The sequence below is a fragment of the Podarcis melisellensis genome (assembly GCF_964234715.1).
Source record: "Podarcis melisellensis genome assembly, chromosome: 15".
NCBI classification, from domain to species: domain Eukaryota; kingdom Metazoa; phylum Chordata; class Lepidosauria; order Squamata; family Lacertidae; genus Podarcis; species Podarcis melisellensis.
Genome location: NC_138532.1, coordinates 40,914,808 through 40,937,722, shown reverse-complemented (window position 1 = coordinate 40,937,722; position 22,915 = coordinate 40,914,808). Strand labels below are relative to the sequence as shown.

General features: G+C 41.6%; 1 protein-coding gene across 1 annotated transcript in view; it reads left to right on the top strand.

Annotated features, from left to right (window-relative positions):
- The first annotated feature begins 8,306 nt into the window (after window positions 1–8,306).
- PPM1E (protein phosphatase, Mg2+/Mn2+ dependent 1E) overlaps window positions 8,307–22,915 on the top strand; it is an 86,802-nt gene continuing 72,193 nt past the window's right edge. Inside the window, exon 1 of the mRNA XM_081890324.1 lies at window positions 8,307–9,016. Within this exon, the coding sequence (XP_081746450.1) occupies window positions 8,457–9,016 (560 nt within the window). The 5' untranslated portion in view covers window positions 8,307–8,456. The remainder of the gene's footprint in view (window positions 9,017–22,915) is intronic.

Sequence of the window (22,915 nt, the reverse complement as noted above, 5' to 3'; positions counted from 1 at the left end):
AATCTTTTCTTTTTTAACTCTGGCAATCTTCCAGAAGGATCAAGTTTCAGTCCAATGTTGTTCATCCTCATGTTGAACAGTTCTATGTTCAGTCTAATGTTGTTCAGACCCATTGAAATTAATAGGCATGTTTAACGTTGGTCCATTTGGTTTTATTCAATGCTAGCCCTAACTCAGAGCAGACGTATTGAAATAAACATTACCAAGTTGGGCCTTTTCATTTCAGTGGGTCTACTCTGGGTAAAATAGTTGGAAACAACCCATTAATTCCAATGGATGTACTGTGGCTGATGTTAGGTAAGTACATAAAACGAGTCTGCTGGACCAGGCAATAGCCCATTCAGTCCAGAGTAATGTTCTCACACTGGTCAACCAGATGTCTGTGGATCACCCCCCAGCGAGACCCTAGCTAAGTTTGGTGTAGTCCTTGTTTGCCTCAAATGGCACACAGCTCCCATGAATCCAAGCATTTCAGCTTAAATGGATGGTAGATCAGATTGCAAATTTATTTCCATTTGCCATTCCGTAATGAATGTCTCGATACACCACTCAAGCATATTAAAGCACTTCAATATACAGAGAATTTATGAGACACCTTTAGGATAATGCAGTTTTCGTAACCTGGGACAGATTCCTGGGTCTGTTGCAGTACATGGCAAAACTATTGATTTTGACTCCAACCCAGAACTTCTGGATTTGAATGTCAATATAGGCTTTTGATGGTAATAATTCATACATGCAGAACTGGTCATCCTAAATACTGTATTTGCCCAGAGCCCAATGTTTCTTATTTAGTATTTGTTATGCTTAAATGCAATTAGAAATTTGTCAGTGCGGGATAAATTTGCAAAAGGGTATTCTTATTAGATGGAACGTGAAAATCCATTCCGGTTCAGACCGTTGTCCATGGTTCTGAACGATTTGATTTCAGGTTTACAGTACTGGCTAAAAGTGCAGTATGCCACATTTGGAAACTGATCGTGACTTAATATCAGCAACCTACAACTGAAATGGAAAATGCTGGTGACTTGATTGTGTGTTACATCTTAAATGAAATCAGAAAATATTACTTGAAAAATAAGTTGGCAATATACGCCACATACATATTACCACACTGCAATTTATTGTTGTTATTATTACATTTGTATCCTACCTTTAACCAAAAGAACTCAAGGTGGTGTACACCATTTTCTCCCCACAATGGCCCTGTAAGGTAGGCTAGGTTGAGAGAGTGACTTATAAAGAATGGTGATGACAGTGAATTGTAATGGTTGGCAAACCATTGTATGGCAAAGTCAGGTTTTACTAACACACTTTTCATGTGCTGTTGAGGGAAGAAAGAGATGCATAATTTGCTTATAAAAGATGCTTGCATATTGGAAAAGGAATTTTAATGTTGAAAAAACAAAAGAAGAGTTTTAAAAACAAGGTCATGGTGACCTTGAAAACAACTTTAAAATACCACTTCATTTTAGCAACTTTTATATATCCACTTTCTCCAGTTCTTAGAGATCAACATGGAAATCAGTCTTATACCAACTAAGACCACTGGTCCATCAAGTTCAGTAATGTCTACACTGACCGGCAGCAGCTCTCCAGGGTTTTGAGAAGGAGTGTCATCCAGTTCTATCTGGAGTTGCCAGGGATTGAATGTGGGACCTTCTGCATTCAAAGCAGCTGCTCTACCACTAAGCTACACTCCTTCCCCCAACCTTTAGTCTTTTACGTAGAACATTCCACAGAGCTCCTGTCCACAGAGAGTCAAGATCCAGACTCCATGAATAAGCTGGATATTTTGATTTCTGGGGGAAACATAAAATATACCACTATATAGCCTTCATTTTCTATCCTGAAAGACCACTGTATTCTCTCTTACTAAGAGTTATGCCAATGAGTACCACAATTTCAATATCCTTTATTTCAGTATCTTCAGAAAAGGAATCTAATCAAGTTGGAAAACCTTAATTTACCAGAAATCCAACAGATTTTGCAAACCTGATTATGAGTCCAAGCACAAATATTTTCTCCCTACCTTAATAAAGGTATAAAATATGCCTTTATTAATTAATACTCCATCTATAAAATATTAACAACCAAAACAGGGGAAGTACACACAATGGGATCCCCCTCCCCCCCCCCGAAAGTTTGTCTTTTACTTTTTGGATCTGGAAATTGTTAGCACTGTGAGCTCATTATTGGAAGAGAATTGTATAAAAATGGTAATTCAACGACATTTGATGCCTCTGAAATTAAACTACAACTCCTATGCTGACTGGGGATGATGGGAGTTGGCAAAGGTTGCTAGTGGGTGCTATACTGGTTTATGCTTGTCATTGGAAACTGCAGGATACTTTTTTATTCGTTTAATTGAAGACATTCCCATAAATCTCCAAGTGCATTAATGAAATATGCATATACTATGTATTTTGGCCAGTAGTGATGTATGGAAGTGAAAGCTGGACCATCAAGAAGGCTGGTCGCCAAAGAATTGATGCTTTTGAATTATGGTGCTGGAGGAGACTCTTCAGAGTCCCATGGACTGCAAGAAGATCAAACCTCTCCATTCTTAAGGAAATCAGCCCTGAGTGCTCACTGGAAGGACAGATTGTGAAGCTGAGGCTCCAATACTTTGGCCACCTCGTGAGGAGATTCCCTGGAAAAGATCCTGATGTTGGGAAATATGGAGGGCACAAGGAGAAGGGGACGACAGAGGACGAGATGGTTGGATGGTGTTCTAGAAGCTACCAGCATGAGTTTGACCAAACTGCGGGAGGCAGTGGAAGACAGAAGTGCCTGGTGTACTCTGGTCCATGGGGTCACAAAGAGTCGGACACGACTAAACGACTAAACAACAACAACAAAATGTATTTTGGAGGCAAAAAATGCAGTAGTTGCAGATCATTTGTGGGCTACATAGAAAAAGACATGTACTCAGTCTCCATTAATTCTAGAGTAAAATGTCATGAATAGGCCTCACTACTCACTTCTTTGCCACTCAGTATGTCTACTTTACCCCCATTATAGACCCAGGTAACACCCAGTTATGCTCTGTGATCCCAATTGCTAATTCCATGCTGCATCGCAATGTCAGACTGAATCAAATTCAGATTTCTCGGTTGTCTAACTCAACTACACCAGCCACAGTTACCATATGTTACACACAGCAGGTTAATCAAGAGGGTTTTTGCACCTTCCCTCTCAAAAAAGAGATTTTGCCAAATACTAGATATACAACATTGGACTTGAAATGCAAGACACAACCCCCCTCCCAACCAAATGACAAGGGCTCTGTAGCCAAGAAGTCCTGCTCCCGGGCATCACAATTTGATCAAGAGAAAGGGACGGCACCATGGCTGGCATATGGGAGTACACTGGACGGTGTCCACGGCTAAATTTGTTTCATTTATATGTAATTTGCCATGAAATAGAGAGAGGGGGAGAGCAAGGGAGAGGGACTGCAGCCTGTGGACGTGTTGTATTTCCGCATTTCATTTGGGTGATTCCAATTGTCTTGGATTTGGGGGTGGGGAAAGCAATTATTGCTTTTGTGCATCTTGTGGGGTTATCGGGTGTCCTGTGGAGCTTATCATGAACTGAGATGTAAAACATTTTACAAGTCTCCATAAATGGTATAAATCGTATTACCTATTGTCCTTAACCAGGGTGATAATTCCTTCAAGCTCCAACGGCTGTTTCTCTGTGTGAGCTGCATATGTTTAGCTTCATGCCTGGTGTGCCATTAATCTATCAAGAAGCCGCTTTGACATTGGGAAGTCTGACAAGTCCATCCCTGTTTAATAGCTAAGTCTGGGACGGCTAACAAGAACTGTTTAAAAATCACAAGGTCAGGGTAGAGGTCAGGATATCCTAGCTCCAGTATGGTAAACATGACGTCCTTTTACTTTACTAAATTGTCTAAAAGGTAAAGGTACCCCTGCCCGTACGGGCCAGTCTTGACAGACTCTGGGGTTGTGCGCCCATCTCACTTAAGAGGCCAGGGGCCAGCGCTGTCCGGAGACACTTCCGGGTCACGTGGCCAGTGTGACATCGCTGCTCTGGTGAGCCAGAGCCGCACACGGAAACGCCGTTTACCTTCCCGCTGGTAAGCGGTCCCTATTTATCTACTTGCACCCGGAGGTGCTTTCAAACTGCTAGGTTGGCAGGCGCTGGGACCGAGCAGCGGGAGCGCACCCCGCCGCAGGGATTCGAACTGCCGACCTTTTGATCGGCAAGTCCTAGGCGCTGAGGCTTTAACCCACAGCGCCACCTGCGTCCCTACTAAATTGTCTATACCCCCATAATTTTTGTATCTTCCTTCATGAAGACTAGCAGCTTTAAATAGAAGTACAATAAAACTTTAAAGAGAGCACTTTGGGATCAATACATCTGTATATTTGAGGCTGTACGTTGTAGTTTTATCAAATGTAGTCTCCAAGATCATGAGCCAGTCACTATTTGAACATCATCTCAGCCATGAACTCAATAGATGGTTTCAGTAAGGTGTTAGCCCTACTTTTCTCAAGCCCCTTCCACAATATGAGGATGATAATAAGGACTCTGACCTACCTCACAGGGATATTGTACAGATTGCTAATATATGTGAAGTGCTTTAAACACAGAAAATACTCTATATAAATTGCATCTTTTAAGTATGATGAGTATGATCGTTATTTCTAGAAGGCTGGGGGTGTGGTCGTTGTTTCTTAACATTGTGCTAGTGCTGAACACAGCTGGAGCATCCTGTGGCTGTGCAGATGTTGGGGTTTTATTAGCCTTAGCAGGTGTGGCCAATGCTCAGGGATCATAGAAGGTGGAATCCAGCAGCATCTGGAGGGTGGACATATCACAGCCACCAGCTAGGCAAAAACATTCATGTAGAGATTCCTGGAAATATATACACTTCTGACTCATGCGAGCAAGAGGTGACATGACAGAAGTTTATAAAATCATGCATGGCATGGAGAAAGGATATTTCTTTTTTTCCATAAAAGAACTCATGGACATCCACTGAAGCTGAACGTTGGAAGATTTGGGACTGATAAAAGGAAATACTACTTCACACAGCACACACTTAAAATGATGGGATGTTCTCCCATGAGAGACAGCGATGGCCACCAACTTAGATGGCTTTAAAAGAAGATTGGGCAAATTCCTGAAGGATAAGCCTATCCGTGGCTATGCTCTACCTCCACAAATGGAGGCAGTCATGAATATCAGCTGCTGGAAGCTACAGGAAGGGAGGGTGCTCTTGTGCTTGGGTCCGGTTCATGGTTTTCCCACTTGGGCATCTGGTGGGATGCTGGACAAGATGGCTTGTTCATATTCTATTCTATTCAGAGAGGAGTCTGGACTGGAACAGTTAAGAGGAAGAGAGAACAAAAGCAGCACAATATAGTCTATTGTTCCTGACGGCTTTCTTCAGGAAAGGCCTGGGATAACCAATTGTTCTTGGCTAACCCCCACCTTCTCCATTACCCCATCCAGACTGGTGGGTCCCTCCAAACAGGACTGGGGAACCTGTGGCCCTCCAGATGTTGTTGGACTCCAACTCCCATTATCCCTTATCATTAGCCTGGCTGGCAGGCCCTGATGAGTCCAGTAACATCTGAAGGACCACAGTTTCCCCATCTCTGCTCTGGGGGCTTAAAATTGGGCAGGGAAATCTGTATTTCTAAACTCTCTGTTCCTCTTCCATTCTTACTGGTTTCCCTCCAAGATATTTTTTTTAAATTATTCCCCAAAACGCCTTGCTTTGTTCTACTCTTGCACTTTCAACTCAATGAAAATGAAAAAAGGGAACTACTGAAAAAGAATGAGGGTTTGACTCTGATATATTTTCATAAACTCTTAATGTGGACTCTGGATTGTGTCTCTGGGGAGTTCTTCAGTGGCAGGAAAAGCAGAGATAAAATGCAGTTGGGTTTGGGTTTTTTCCCCTTTCCCTTTGCTATTTATCATGAAATGGAAAGGCAAGGAAAAGGAACGAGCTAGCTTGCGGGAAGATGCAATATTTCATCTAATGGCATTAGCGTAATTGTATTGGCAAAGCTCTACACCATTATATAGCTTGTTTGGAAACAACACCAGAAGAGAGAAAAACAGGATGAAAACCAAGAACCTGAATATGTTGCTAAAACAACTAATTTTGTTGGAAGTAGAACACCCAAATTTTGGGAGTGGAAGATAATGTAAATAAAAGGCATGACTTGTGCCTGCGGCTACAGAAAATGGCATTCATTGCCATGGAATATGTGGCTTTTACAGGCAGATTAGTCAGCTACAACCCATTGTTATTTTTAATCAGGGATGGGGAATGGATGCTCCAAACTCTCCAGCTCCAGCTCTCATCAGGCCCAGCCAACATAGCTAACAGGCAATAATAAAAGGATTTATAGAAAACACAGAGCCTAGGACTTGCCGATCAGAAGGTTGGCGGTTTGAATCCCCGTGATGGGGTGAGCTCCCATTGCTCGGTCCCTGCTCCTGCCAACCTAGCAGTTCGAAAGCACGTCAAAGTGCAAGTAGATAAATAGGTACCGCTCCGGCGGGAAGGTAAACGGCATTTCCGTGCGCTGCTCTGGTTCGCCAGAAGCGGCTTAGTCCTGCTGGCCACATGACCCGGAAGCTGTACGCCGGCTCCCTCAGCCAACTGGAAGGCCACAGGTTAGCCACCTGTTTTAATCTTGAAATTTGTATTTCAAGACTTTCTCCAGGGTTTCAGGCAGGAGACATCTGCAGACCTGCCTAGAGATGCTGGGGATTGAACCTGGGACATTCTGCATGCAAAGCAAATACATTTCCTTTGGAAAAAGCCACCCAAGAAACATAAACAGCTCAACAGGTTGAAGGTGGTAGTCAGAGGCACATTCATTTATCATGGGAATAATGTATTTAATGAATTTTTTTGCTTACCCTGTTTAATGATAAATACACCATCACACACACACACCCTCAAAAAGTGGTCTAGAAAAGCCTTTTAATAAACATTGTGAGTTTTTAAAGTTTAGTATAATAGATACACAAACAATATATAAGCATTGCCATGTTTATCGAGATATTGCCATGTTTTAATCTTTCACTCTTAATTTTTTTTGTAATAAAATTTTATTAGTTTTCAATTACAGTCCAATAATAGCCTCATTGTAGCAATACTAATTTATAATACAATTATTAATACCAATCATTCAAATACTGAATTATATAATTTAGTTAAAGTACTCCCCCCCCAGCATGCTAGATTTGATGGTTTTCTTTATTTCTGCGTTCCAAAATCTTATATGTTTCAATTACATTCCAGTCATGATAATAATCCCTTATACAACAACTGCAATATTAATAACTTCTATTCGCGTTGACACAATAAATCATTTATAAAAATGCAAGTGAGGAACTCACAACTATATCCTTGTTCTTCGTGTGTGTGGCAATTATGTCCTCTCACTCTTAATTATAATTATCTTTTAAGACATTTCAACCACTTGTTTTTAACTTTTTTATGCAGTAAATTCAACACTCCTTGCAACCTCCTTGATTTTATGACAAATTAAACAGTATATGAATCTTGCAAGATTAAAATAAGAGAAAAATATCAAAGAGCAAAGCAGATGCCTTTGCTGTACTGTTTTTGGCACTCGCTAAAATCATTTTTCTGCAGGCAAGCCTATCCAGACATGCAGAACTTCGGCATGTGTTTTCATCTGCTCTTTTGCTTATCCTTGCTTTTAATCATTATTAATTTTTTCTGAATGTTCTAAATAGCTGCTTTCAACGGATAATTGGCGGCTTTTCCTGACAAAGGCACGTAACTGATAATTTTATTTTCCTTTTCTTCTTCGAGGTTTCATTACAATCAAGCGGCGTATAAATCTTGCGAAATATATATATATATGCACACACACACACAAATATTAAAAAAACCCAACCGTGGCTTGCCTTGCCTTCAGCCTGCTGGGATATGGTGGGTTTCAGGTGTCGAAAAGAAAGTTGCTCGAGTCTCCCTCAGGGCGCCCTTCGCGCGTGCGCGCGCGCGCACACACAGACATACACGCGCCGGCATTTAAAAAAACCCTCAAGAGGCGAACGGCTAATAACGGCTAATAACGGCAGCGGCGGCGGCGCGCCTTGGTAAACCCCGCCAAAAAAATTATTATTATTATTATTCTTTCCTCCGCGCGCGCTTCCTTCTGCCTTGTGTGTCCGTGAGCGCGCACACGAGGTGGGAGGGGAAGCGCGAGGGAGGGAAGGCGGGAGCGCGCGAGCTCTAACGGACTGAGGGGAGCGCGAGAGACAGCGAAAGGGAGCGAGCCTGCGCGCGCGCGAGCGAGCGAGCGAGGGAGGCGAGAAGGGGCGGGCAGGCCGGTGTTGAGGGAAGCTGTCGCCGCCGCCGCTCTTTTTCTCCTGCTCCTCCTCCTCTTTCGCTTCTGTTCCTCCGCCGCTGCCGCCGGGCATGCGAGGCGATGGCCGCGGGCGGCGCGTGGAGCGTTGAGGAGCGGACCTACCGCCGCTTCCTGGAGCTTTTCCTGGGCGAGTTCCGCGGACCCTTCGGCGCCGAGCCGTCGCCCCCCTCCGGCGGCGGGGCAGAAGGCGACGCGGGGCGGGAAGCTGAGGTCGAAGAAGAAGCCGTGAGGGGAGACGAAGAAGAAGGTGGCGGAGGAGGAGGGGACGGCGAGCCGCCGCCGCCGCCGCCTGAGGAAGAGGGAGGAGGCGAAGAAGAAGCCGACGACGAGGCGCTGGACGAAGGCGACGATGCTGCTGCTGCCGCCGGCGACGACGACGAGGAGGAGGGAGCCGGCGGCGACGGAGACAGCCGCGTCGGGGAAGCGCAGCCCGAGGAGGAGCTGCCCCCGGCTGTGGCCCCGGCGGCAGTGCCCGCTTCGCAGCCGCAGCCTCCCGCCCGCCCGGCCAGCCCGCCGCCGCCGCCGCTGCCCTCGCTGCCCCGGCCGCTCTCGGAGCACATCACCGAGGAGGAGGTGGAGGGCGAGTGCCTGGACCTCTGCCTGCAGCAGCTCTACAAGTAGTGAGTAGGAAGGGAAGGGAGTGGGGGGAGAGAGAGAGGTCAGCCCCCCAGCAGAACCAGCATCCTGGGGGGAACGGTGGCTGCCGTGCATATCGCGCCCCCCCTGCAACCTCCGAAAAGCAGAGCCGTGCTAGAAGAAAGAGATGTTTCTATACCTCTTCACAACCCCCCGAAATGCATAACCTTCATAGGAGAAACTGCTGTTGCTGGACCTATAACCTCCTCAACACCCCCCCCCCCAAAAAAAGCATAAGATTCCAGCAGAAATAGATGTAGAAATAGCAGAAATTCTAGCATAAATAGATGTTTCTATACCTATTGATACTCCTTGCCCCCTGAAAAGCATAACCATTCTAGGGGAAACTGTTGTTACTGTACCTATAAACGCCACCCCCCCCAACCCCGAAAGAGAAGCAGAACCATCCTAAGGGGAAATTGTTGCTGTAGTTTTTACCAGCTGCCCAAGAAACATAACCATCCTAGAAGAAATTGCTGTCGCTGTACATATTATATACCCCCACCCCCCCCAAAAAGCATAACTATTCTTGGATAAATTGTTGTTAGTCCATCTATTACCACTCCCAAAAAAGTAACCACCCTATAATTAATATCATAATCATTGGTGATAATTGCTATTAATATTAACAATTCCTAGGATAGTGGTGTGTGTGCATGTTGTAATAAGTATAGTAACAATTTTACCTGTGATGGTTATGTACGATTTTCTCTCCCCCCCTCCACCAAAAAAAGAAATCAGACACTGAGTTCAGAATAATGCAATTTGAACAGATGGGTTAAACAGATAAAAGAAATCCTATAGTGTTTATTGCCAGGCAAGGTGTCTTGGCATAATAAACTGTAACCAAATGGAATCATTAAAGCCCCTGAACTTATTATCATTATCATTATCACCACTACCATAATTGTTAGCATTATCAGTGTTGCCACTCACGTGTTGGTTATTATAGTTTTAGGTTGGGACCCATTGCAAAAAAAAACCCTCCTAGGAAAAAATATTAGTATATCCATTACAAAAAACTAACATGAAAATATAACCATCCTTGGAGAAAATGTTGTTACTATTCTTATTGTGTATATAAACTCCATATGAACAGACTCAAATCCTGTGATCATCACCTGAGGCCCTTCTTCATGCGCTTCCTCCATGAGAGGTCCAACAGTGGAAAAGTCTCCCTCTGGAGGTGGTGGAATCTCCTTCATTGGAGGTTTTAAAGCAGAGGTTGGATGACCATCTGTCGTGGATGCTTTAATTGAGATCCCTGCATTGCAGAGGGTTGGTCTAGATGACCCTCAGGTCCCTTCCAACTCTACATTTCTATAATTCTATGAATATGAGAAAGGGCCTTTTCTGTAGTGGCTCCCTGTTTGTGGAATGCCTTCTCCAGGAAGTCTTGCCTGGCACCTTCATTACATATCTTTGAACACTAGGTGAAAACGGTTTCCTTTAACTACACTTTTCACTGATTAACATTCTATGTCCTTTTAAATTTGTTTGTGAGAAGGGGGCTAATGATTTGTTTTTGTTTTAATAAAAATGAATGAATGAATAAATAAATAATGGTTACAATCCTATAAAAGATATCCTGGGGGAAATATTACCATTATTGATAATAATTATGATAATTTTTTCTAGGGTGGTTGTGTGCATTTTGTAAAAGTTCTCATGCTAAAACTAGCATAAATAAAATAATAAGTGTTGATAGCTATGGTGGTGGTGATGTTTATCAAAGCTGTCACCCCACTACTTTATTACAGTTGTATGGAATGCATTGCAAGCAAAGACATGCATAATCATAAGAGAAAGTATTCCTATTGTCATGGTTACTGTTTGCCATCCACACTTTCTTATCATTATACTATATTATATATTGCTTATTATTGCCGAGTACAAAAAAAAACCACAGGGCAAATCAGTTGATTTATTTACTGAATGTTGATTTTGCAAGATAGAAATGAGAGCTTACATAATAAAATAACAATGGTATTATTATTCCCCGTACCTCATTTACTATGATTTTCAGAGTGTGTTTATGTTTTAAGAACACATAGCCACCATAAGACAATGAAAGATCAAATGTTATCCAACACACAATAAAAGGTCAACCCTGGATTAAGTGACACAGGTCAGCCACAGACTAGGTGAGTGAATCATAAAAGGTTCCTACCCTCTAGTCCTAGAACTGTATCTTCTTGGAAGACACATTCTTCTTTCCCAGTTCAGCTGTGAAGTAGGTGGACTTACGAGGGAAACAGTACTTTTGAGCATGTATTAAGAACCCCAGGGGCACTTCCTTGGAAGGTGCACCAAGCCCCATGCTCAGCTATGGAATATTCAGGTTGATGACAAGGAGGAGTGCTCTTGAGCATGTGCAGAGAGCCCCAGGATCTTCTCTTTGGAAGAGATGCCACCCTCTTATCACCTCAGCTCTGGATTGCAGATAAGGGGAAGGGGTCCCTAAACCACTGACCAGAGGTATATTGGTTGCCCTCCTGCTCTCCAGAATGTTATTTCCTTTATCCGTTGATCCCTTTTCCAGCTAATGCCTGGAATATGCAGATAAGGAAAAAGATGCCCTAGGAATGCTGAATCTTTCTTCCAACTCCAGGATCTTGTTTTATAAAAAGGAGAGTGTGTGTGCCCCCAAATATGTGCAGAATGTGTCATTTCCCTCAGCCTACTCTACTTTCTCCTCCTCCTCCTCCTCCTCCTACGTCCCTTTCTGTCTCTGGGATTAGAGAACAAGACTTTTGTGTCAAAGAGGGTGACTTTGAGATCTGACAAATGCTCATTTTAGAAACTAGGGGCTGAATTCTGGGGGTCCTGCTGAGCTAATTTGAGCTAGAAACCAATTGCAATATTTTGTTTCTGAGAGGTGCCAGAGCAGCCATGGCATATGTCTGATGAAAAAGAGGGTGAATCCATGTGTGCAGAGTGTCATTTCTCTCCCCTCCATTTCCCCCTCCTAGAACAGTCTTTCCCAACCTGGTGCTCCTGGTTGAGGAAGGCTGCTCTAGGGTTGGAGAACAAAACTTTTGCTTGAGTGTATTTCAGGCTGTCATGAGTCCTTGGAACCATTTCTCTTAGAAATCAAGGGCTTAGGGTTCTTGCTGGGCTGAACCTTGAAATCTTTTTTACTTCCCCTTCATCCATGTTCACTCCACTGGAATTTTGCTTTTGAGGGGCAGCATTGTCTCTACTTAGCTGTGGGATTTAGGAGATACTGCCTGTAAGCATGTGTAGAGTGTTGTTCCCATCCTCTTAATATGCTTCTGAGATTAAAGGACAAGGGTTCTATGTCAGAGATAAAATTGCAGGCAGGTTTGGTCCTCAGCTTCTTATTTCAGAAACTATGGAATGTAGCTCAGAGACCCTACAAGTTTAATTTAAATTGGGGCTCAGGCCCATAATTATTTTGTCCCCATCCCCTCACTTGAAGATACCACCTCAGTTTGAGAATATGCAAATGACTGTCCAAAAAAAAAGAGTGCCACTGTGCATGTGCTGAGTGAACATATCTTTCTCTAACCCACCACATACAAGATCAGTCATTCTTCTTATTGCACATGGACATTTGCAGTTCAAGCTCACCTGGAAGTGTGTCGTGTGTGTATTGGGGGGGGGAGGCTGTCCTTACTTTGTCCTTACTCTTCTACCTGCTTTATTTCAGACTATTCTGTTGCCTATTTTTATTTTGTTAAATCACTAATACTGTAAATGGATTCTTAGAGAAACATAAACAAAAGTTAATTAATTGTGACTAAGGGTATTCTGACTAAGTTCAAAGGTGCTTTGTTTTTTACTATGTCACCTGTTCTTTGGCCATGCATTGGCAATGAAAAGAGGTTCCTGGGTTTGGCTTGTAGGTTTTGAGCTGATCACAGGTGAGCTTTGAGTTGAAGTGGGAAGGACAATTGTTGGGAAACTCAAGGAGACTTCTTTAAAAATATAAAGGGGGAGTTGGCATCAGAAACTGGGGAGGAAGGTTATATTTCAGGGAGCAAGGTAGGAGAGGGCATGGTGTGCATTGTAAATGAAAGGCTGATGGCAGCAAACATTGAAGTGGAGGCTTCTAAGAGAATTGAGAGAATGATTGGCTTGGGTCTCAAGCTGACTGTTAGCAGAAGGGCTACAGAAGGATAGGCAAGGGAGTTAAGCAAAACGGGGTGACATTAAGGGCCAAACAGTTGTGTGATTGGATCTCTTAACTTCCTTTAACTTTTAAACAGGTCAGGGTGCTCCAAATGCTGTGAGACAAATAGGTTTAACCCCTTACAGCATGCCATTTCCAAATATAAATCTCCTTCAAACCTCTCTTAGATTTGTGTGAGGTATGAAGAAGCTAAATAGTGGGACTGATAGAATGTGAAGGAATGCTTTGCTGCAGGAAGGTTTATGATCAGGTGGCTAGACTGCTGGAAAGGGTTATGCAACAGAAGATGTAGGGGGCCTTATGTGGGTGGTTGATTTGATGAGTCATCCTGAGGGTGAGAAATTTGGGAAGGAAGAACTTGGAGTGGGATTGGGTCCTACAGTGAGAGTGCCCTGGATGTTTTCCTCACTTCTAGCTCTCCTGCTGCTTCCATTCTTAAAGGATGGGTAGATAAGGGTAAAACATAAATTTTGGCTGTGTTGTGGAGGGAAGATACCTCATGCCTCTCGTAGAATAGGGATGAGTATTTTAGCAGCTGATTGTTAGTAGGTAATGGGATAGGGGATGTGGAGAAAGAAGCAATATATTTGTCAGCTTGAAAGCATCGCAAGCATGTCTTCAGGATAAGCTATTCCAAGCCTTAGGGGTATTTGAATTGCTGGCTACAGTAGCTAGGAATACTTCATATACTGGGCTGTACAGGATTGTTCTCCGGGTATGCTTTGTACAAGATTTAGAGCACAAAGCAGGAGGCAGATGGGATCTATTCCCAGCATGAAAAGCCTGTAGACTAAAACCTTAAGATCAGTTACCCATGCTTTGTGCTATGCTTCTGCTTTAGCTTTGTAGACTGGAAGTAAGAATGGTTGTTAGTGGCCTTTTCTTCCAAAGAAACCTTTTAAGACAGATAACTGCTGCAGGAGACAAATGAACCTGTGAAAATATGCACAGCACGCAGGGGAGCTTTGTTACTGAGCTGATAATTGTAATAAAAGGTGTTACTCTATTGCCAAAGAAGGGAAAAGGAAATTTTACAATTACGCAGTCTTATTTGTATTCACTTGTGACCTCTGAAATAATAGGGCAGCAGAACTGGAACTTTAGAATAAAATGCTTGTATTTTTGCACATACGCATATCTACCTCTACCCAAACTGCTTTGTAGAAAAAGTATTTTTTCCCCCAGTATGGTAGCAGTTTAGTCACATGAGATCACATTGTCAAAATGCCTTTTTTGTTTTAAAATAACAAATGCAAAAGGTTGCACACTGTGTCTCTCCAATATATTCAAATTTATTTCAGATATTTCTTTAAGATTTTAAAATAAGGTGCTTCTTAACTTTTGCAAAAGGAATACAGAACCTCTGCTCAGACAGCCTGCTTATAAAACTGAAAGGTAGTTTTACTTCTAAACTATGTTACCAGTAGCAGTATGTCATAATTTTAATCCTCTGGAGAGGTGCTGCTCATTTCCATTAATTTTCCAGTTCTTGCAAATCCTGTTTCTGAATTTCATTTATGCTATCCATGTTTTATATAGTTATAGTTCCAGATGTGCTTTTAGTGCTAATCAGGCCACGTCTGGAGTACTCTGTCCAGTTCTAGCTATCCCATGGAGTGTGTCGAGGGCAATTGGGCTGGTGAAGTAGTCTGGAAAGAAAATCCTTTGAGAAACACTAGAGGGAGCTGAGTATGTTTATCCTGAAGAAGAGACAATTTAAGAAGAGACATGGTAGTGGTCCTTAAATAACAGAATGGTTGTCATGGAGAAGATGCTGAACTGTTCTCTGTTGCGCCAGAGGGCAATGCAAACTATAACCAGTGGGTGAAGATTTTGGCTAAACATTAGAAGAAAACTTCCAGTGGTAGGAGCTGCCTGACATTGGAACAGACTGCTTTAGGAGGAGGCTTACCACTCGTTCACTGGAGGTATTTAGCAGGGCTGGGTGACTCTCTGTGAGGGATGCTGGAGTTGTATCCTGTACTTCATATCCTGCATTGAGCAGGAGGTTGGACTAGGTAATCTCCAAGGGCTGTTCCAACATTATGATTCTAGAAGTGTCACACAGTATGTAAAGCAGAAATGGGGAAACTGTGGCCCTCCAGATGATGTTGGACTTCTACTGACCTCAGTCAGCATGGGAAATGGTCAGGGATGATGAGAGTTGCTGAAGGGCCATAGATTCCTCATGCCTGACATTGTTTTATTATTAAGCAATGAAACAGTTAATATCAGTTATATGCATTTGAGGTTGGACTCATACATGCATTTTAAATCATTTAATTATAATGTGAGAATCTTTCCCTGCTTCTGTTAATGAATTTCCCCACCATTCAGAAGGAACATTTTCCTGATTTAGAATATCCCATAAATTAAATATAAACAAACAAAGGGATTGGGCATTCAGGGTGTTGAAGGGGAAGTAATTCAGACAACTAAGAGCATGGAAGAAAATGTAAGTTCTTGTCTTTCTCTATTACATGTATGTGAGCCAAGAAAGCCAAGGCAGGAGAATATGGTGGCTTCTTCTGTGCTCCCTTGCTCTTTGTGTGTTTTCTTCTCCTTCATCTCACTGAATGAAAGAGTTTGGTTCAGAATTGAAGTGTCCTCCCTTTTCTCTTCTTGTTCCTGTTAGTATAGACATTTTTAAAAAGCAATTTAAGTGATGTTTGAAATAGGCCTTTATGTGTGTGTGTGTGTGTGTGTGTGTGTGTGTGTGTGTGTGTGTGAGAGAGAGAGAGAGAGAGAGAGAGAGAGAGAGAGAGAGAGAGAGAGAGAAATTCTTAGCACTGGAAAGCAAAATAAATCAGTTCACATTGGTTGCTAATAGAATACATTTAAACTTTGTCAGCAAAGCTGTTTATGAATTAGAATGTATTAGAATAACTATCATATATTTGAGATTTAAAGTAGCTCCCTGTATAATAAATTAAGGACCATTTTTAACTGGGTGGGGAACTGCATTGGCTCATGTGCAACCTTAACACAGACTGCATGCCAGTGAGGAGTGGGCAAGAGGCAGAGCAAAGAATGTGACCAGCCACTCAGAAGTTTCAGTGTGTACCACCTCTCCACCCAGGCATGCAGGAGGCATTATCACAGTTCAAAGACACATTCTAGCCAGCCAAAAGCACTAGATGATAATACAGAAAGGGCATAGCCTGGGAGAGGGCTCCATTTGACCCTTGAGCCTGAGGTTTGCTGCACTTGACTTGCCAAAATATAGTATAGAAGAAAGTGCTACCAACATCAACAATGTGTTTTTCATGGGCTGCCTAGACTTCCTTCTTTAAAAACAGACAAACAAACAAATGAATGAATGAATGATTTTCACTCAGCTCATTCCTGAAACATTCTGCACATCTTCTAGATGTTACTGTCAACAAAAGCAACAGAACCTTAAGGACAACTTTTTGTTCAAGAAATCTACATATCATTGTGTCCTCTCCCAGAGATCAAGTCATTGAGAAAACAGATGTGTGCTTTGAAGTAAGAGCTCAAATAGATGATATGTCAAGATGTTCTGTCCTTAGATTATAATTTCCTTGTGGGCTGAACTTATCTCCCAAAGTGCCCACTTGTTGTCTGACTTCCTGTCTATAGTCCTAAATAAGCACCTGTGTGAGATGTGTCTTGAAATAAAATTAATAGCTCTGCATGTCAATTACATCTTGCCTGTCTGAACAGTAGATCCGATTCTTTTCCAGTCTTTTCCAACTTTTTGAATTAAAAACCCTGCTAAATGTATGGTAAGAGTAGTTGCTTTGGCTATGCCTACTTAATGAAACAAATGTAGAAATCCTTAGTAACTGGTCAAAAGTATTGTTGCTGTGCTCTCTTCAAGTCATTACAAAGCAAAATGCATGAACACAGTTTTTAATAGGACACTTCATAGGGAAGCAAACAGTGTTATACAATGATAGATATAGAAGAGAGCTGCCCTTCAGTATTTCAGTAATTACTATTGAAGCTGAACAAGTTAGCTAGATTGCATAGTTGCTCTGCTTATATTTGTACTTGATGGAAAACATAGCTGCAGGCAACTAATGACTGAATTGGTCAATGTTTTCAGGCTCTGACTATGTTCATCAGTTTTGAAAGCTGCATGCACTTAGCTTCAATAGCTTATAGATCCTAACCAACTAGGATTAGTGAAATTCTGAATTAAAAGAAATGCAGGCTGTAATTCTGTACACACTTACCTGAGAGTAAATCCCGTTGAACAGTGTGGCTTCCTTCCGGCTAGATATGTATAGGATTTATTTATTATGGGTCCCCCCCTTACATTTATATTCTGCCTGTTCTTCAATCATGGAGCCCAGTATGGTGTACAGTGGTACCTTGGGTTACATACACTTCAGGTTTCATATGCTTCAGGTTACAGACTCCGCTAACCCAGAAATAGTACCTTGGGTTAAGAAATTTGCTTTGGGAGACTGGTTGCTTCTCGAGAACACAGATATTCTAGATTTGGAAGGCTTTAATAATTTTTATGGGTGGCATGCATATTTGTGGTATGACAAGGTCAAGGTTCATAAAGGCTTTAAAAACCATATTGTCAGGAAAGCATTGTTTAATGTTTGGATTAAATACAAAGATTTGTTGGAGAACAAAACTCCAAGGTGGCTGTCACCAATGGAGGCAAAGGCATTGAAAAAAATTAATATGGAGCCTAAATGGCCAAAATACTCTGAAATTCTAGAACAGGAGGGTGACAAGTGGAAGCTACAGAGTTTTGAGAATCTAAAAGATAAAGTGCGAGATTGGCTCCATTATTATCAAATAATGGAGGTTTACAAGCTGGATAGGAAAATTGGTTTCCAGGTGGAGAAGTCAAAATTGGAAACAGAACTGTTAGAATCCAATACTAAGAATTTGTCAAAAATGTATAACTTGCTGTTGAAATGGAATACGCAAGATGAAGAGGTCAAATCAGCTATGATTAAGTGGGCACAAGACATTGGTCATAACATCATGTTTGCGGACAGGGAAAGGTTGTGGACCACCGGTATGAAATTCACAGCATGTAATGCCTTGAGAGAGAATATTATGAAAATGATTTATAGGTGGTACATGACCCCAGTCAAGCTTGCAAAAATTTACCACTTATCAGATAACAAATGTTGGAAATGTAAAGAAAATGAAGGTACATTCTTTCACCTCTGGTGGACATGCCCGAGGATTAAGGCTTTCTGGGAAATAATATATAATGAAATGAAAAAGGTATTTAAGTATACCTTCTTGAAGAAACCAGAGGCCTTTCTCCTGGGTATGGTTAGCCATGTGGTGTTAAAGAAGGATAGAACTTTGTTTCTGTATGCTACAACAGCAGCAAGGATTCTTATTGCAAAGTATTGGAAGACACCAGATCTACCTACCTTGGAAGAATGGCAGATGAAAATGACAGACTATATGGGACTGGCGGAGATGACGGGCAGAATCCGCAACCAGGAGAAGGAGACAGTGGAAGAAGATTGGAAGAAAATCAAAATCTATCTTAATAAATATTATAAGATTGATGAATGTTAGATAGACAGGGGTCTTAAAAATATTGTGGCTTTTTCAGAGACCTTGATTAAGGAAAAGAATGGATTTACCGAAAAATTGTGGGAAATATGGGGATGGATTTGCTGACAGGATAATTAAATTAGAAAACAGAACGGGGAGGTATGAGGAAGTCAGGAAAAAGAGGTTGTGAAAATAAGACTGGAAATTATACTTGTGTTGTTTTTTTTTTTGTCTTTTATTGTAGTTGTTTTGTATTTGTATGTTTATAATGGAAAATTCAATAAATATTATATATATATATATATAAAAGAAATTTGCTTTGGGATAAGAACAGAAATCGTGCGGCGGGGGGAGGTCCCATTAGCCTCAGGTTAAGAACAGTTTCAGGTTTTGAATGGACCTCCAGAACGAATTAAGTTCTGCTACCCAAGGTAGCACTGTACATGTAATTCCCATTTGGTCACCCATAAAGGCACTGACCATACCCAGACTTGCTGAGATATTCAGCAAGGTAGTGGCCTCTTGGGGGTTTTTACTGCACATTAAAATTTACTTTGACTTGTTGAGTTGGCTCCAATGGCATCCTGTTTCACTTGGACTGTGTCTTTTGCTGATGGGAGGGTTGTTTTATACATTGTACTAGTGAATAAGTGAGATTAAACCCAGATGTGTTATCTGGTGGAATGCTTCATTGTATTGAAAGGATAAGATAAATCATGTCAACTAACTGTCTGGAAAAATTATAGTTGAAGATGTTCCAGGGGCTAACATGAAAAATCTGTTTTAAAATTTCGACAGACATTTATATACGGTAGATGGGTTGTTGATGCATAAGAGGTCCCCTCAATCTGCTACAAATATATGACCTCAGTTGGAGAAGATTAGGCAGAGAAGTAGCTACAGGTTTAAATGCAGCTGCCCAGTAGGAGCATAATCTGTGGGTTAACTAAGCATGGAGTCTGAAGAGATTGAGAAGCAACATTATACAAATGCAGCCTTCTGCTTTCCTTTTGACAAAATATTGAACCTCCTCAAATTGCTGCTTACAGATCACTAACTGGTTAAACAGGAAGCTAAAAGAATGGGTGGCTTTCATAATGGAGAGAGTTACTGGAAGGGGAGAGTTGTATAGCAGTGGATTACAAAGTTTGCTTGGCATATAACATCATTACACCTCTTCCTCACAATATAAATTCTGAATTTAAATTGATATTTGCCATATAAGTGCTAATATTGCTACTTGTTCCTATAGCTGATGTAGAAAATGTAGTATTACTTGAAGGACTTGCAGTTGAAGCTGTTATGTAGCCCAGCTATGAATAATTTAAGATTCAGATTTTATATACTCTTAATTAATTAACCCTGCTTTTCCCTATTCTGTCCCCTTTTCCAGCCACTTCTAGGTTGCCATGATGTGCGCGGTTGCACACATATCAAACACGCCTAAATCAGTCATTACCTATACCTCCAGAAACGTTAGATGAATGGATATTTGAAAATTGTTTCTGGGATTAAGGTCCCGCTCTTAGACTCAACCACTCCTTAATGTTTTCATTTACCTTTGTCTCTTCCCCTCTCAAGAGCATTTTATCTCCAGGAGACCCTGATTTGCTTTGTTTTAGAGCTGTAACATTTTTTCTGGCATTTCTCTCTCTGCTTCCCTCCCCCACAAATGTTCTTAGCAGTTAACTGTTATAGAAATTTATTTTTCTTCCCACTTATTAGATGCATTTGGTGTTTAACCCATAATCTGCATTTAACCTATTTCTAAGAGTATGTAATGGAGGGACTTCCTAAGGCGGCACAAATTTCTTACTGAGGTCCAGCGCCGTGGGCTTTCTGGCAGTTCCCTCACTGTAAGAAGCGAAATTACAGGGAACCAGGCAGAGGGCCTTCTTGGTAGTGGCACCCACCCTGTGGAACGCCCTCCCATCAGATGTCAAAGACATAAACAACTATCAGACTTTGAGAAGACATCTGAAGGTAGCCCTGTTTAGGGAAGCTTTTAATATTGGATGAATCATTGTATTTTAATATTATGCTGGAAGCCGCCCAGAATTATTATTATTATTATTATTATTATTATTATTATTATTAACCAGCTACACATGTATTCAGTGGGCTAGAGGTGCTGAATGGTCCTCTACGTATTGTGGCTTAGGTGCTGGAGATTAGGTTTTTTAAACAAAAAGTTTCTGGCATTTTTCTTTCCACAGTCCTTTGCCATGGATCTGCAAAGCATATTGTGACCCCATAATAGCTTTAGGACTCCTTTCAGTTGTGTGTGTGTGTGGGGGGGGGATTTTAGTCCCTTCAGAATCTTGCCAGATGACACCACTTCAGCCACTGTTTCTCTCCCCAGGCCACATACCTCACCAGCTCTACTTTGCACCTTCCTTGAGGGTTTTTGCCTTGGTGGAATATGTCCTTGAACTTTGATAATGCCTCTACTTGCCTGGATGAAGGATAGGGATGTGTGTGTCTAAAATGAGCTTATGGTTCATTGTTTGGCCTAGTTTTGCCTCTGGCCCCAACCACCACAGACGCATGAGTTGTTTGCTAGTTGAGTGGCTAGATTCTCAATTTAGGGAGACCAGTTAGGGTCAGTAGCTTTGCATGCTACCTAGAGATGTTGTTTCTGTAGGGAAATTGATGCACCCGAAGTTAATTTTCTAATCAATGTGTTTTTTTCCAGTTTATAGGCGACATCCATTAATACTGTTTACTGGGAAAGGTTTTGTATGCCTGTAGCACTCCCCAGGTAACTAAATGAGTCTCTGAATGCTTTCTGTAGGAGGACCTTAAACAGATGGATAAACCAGAAGGCCAAACAGAAAAGGGTTTTTTTTTTTAAAAAAAATCTGGGTTACTGAAACATATGATTTAGAACTGTTCATTCAGGTCCAATAGAAGACTTAGAGGCCCTGGTAAAAGAAAATGGCCCTGAGACTTGGAGGAAAGCAACAGCTTTGGCAGATTATCGTCTGGCACAGCTTGTGAGCAGAATGTCCCAAAAGCTTTGCCAGCAATAGAAGCAAACACAAAACCTTTCAGTGGTGTAAACAGGAGCACTGCTAGCTCAGAAATGAGCTATTGTCCAAGAGGTGGTAAATTAGCCACTGCTTGAATAATGAGACTTTTTCTCTCTAAGGAAAGAAAAGGGGGTGCTGTTTTAAAATTGGGATGCAGGTCTGCATGGCCCTCTGTTGAAGGAAATGAAAGCAATTGAAAAGAAAGAAAGGAGATGGGACTGTAGTTGAAGAGGGGACATCTAAAGATGGTGGCATTCTGGGCTTGTTTGAAAGCCAAGGGTGGGTTTAGGGAGGAAAGGAGATTGGGAGAGACGTAAAAGCATATGGGAGAAAGTAGCGAAGTTGGAGACGGGCAGCAAATGAACTAGTTTGGAACAGGAGGCAAGTGGAAAAGGGAAGACTGTAGGGGTAGAGGCAATAGGAAGGGGAAGCAGGAGGGTCCCTCTGTGTGTGTGACGTGTAGGGAAAGACAACTTCCTAAACTCATGCCTCAGCAACACATCATATATCTCCTGTGTATGATAGGGTAAAAAAAAGTTAACAGTAAAAGGTCGAAGCATGCATGTAACAAAGCTGAATTGGGAGTGAAAGTTTCACTGTTGAAAGGGAAACAACTTAATGTTCAGAAAAGAGGAGCCAAAAACAACAGCAAGGGATGACATTTTAAACAACTGTATATAGTGAGACATTGTTCACAAAATAGATACTGGCATGTAGAAAATGTCATTTTTACAGAAATGGAGGAAAGTAATGGAAAACCTAAAGGAGTGGGGATTGCTTTAGAATATCAATCCATGAATAATGATCCACCAGTAAATGAAGAACCAAGTGCATTGACGATAATGAATGTATGTAGCTAAAGGCTGAAAGTCTGATAAAGAAGCTAGGACGATAGGTTCTCAGGTGTTGAAGGCAGTGTAGTGAGAGCTACAAAATTTTTTTAAGTGAAAGTTGTAGAAGTTTAATGTAAGGTAAAGATAGGAAAGATAAAAGGAAAAGCAGTGGAAAAACACAGCTAATATTTTTATTTTGCACTATTTTATTGTAACTTAAAAGAAAATAGGTACATTTTATGACCAAACTACTATTAAGATTAAAGGAAAGCCTCAATCTCAGAACTTGCAAACACATAAGGTTTTGTGTGAATCTTTTATCTTTGATTCAGAAAAGCTGGAATTTGATAGACT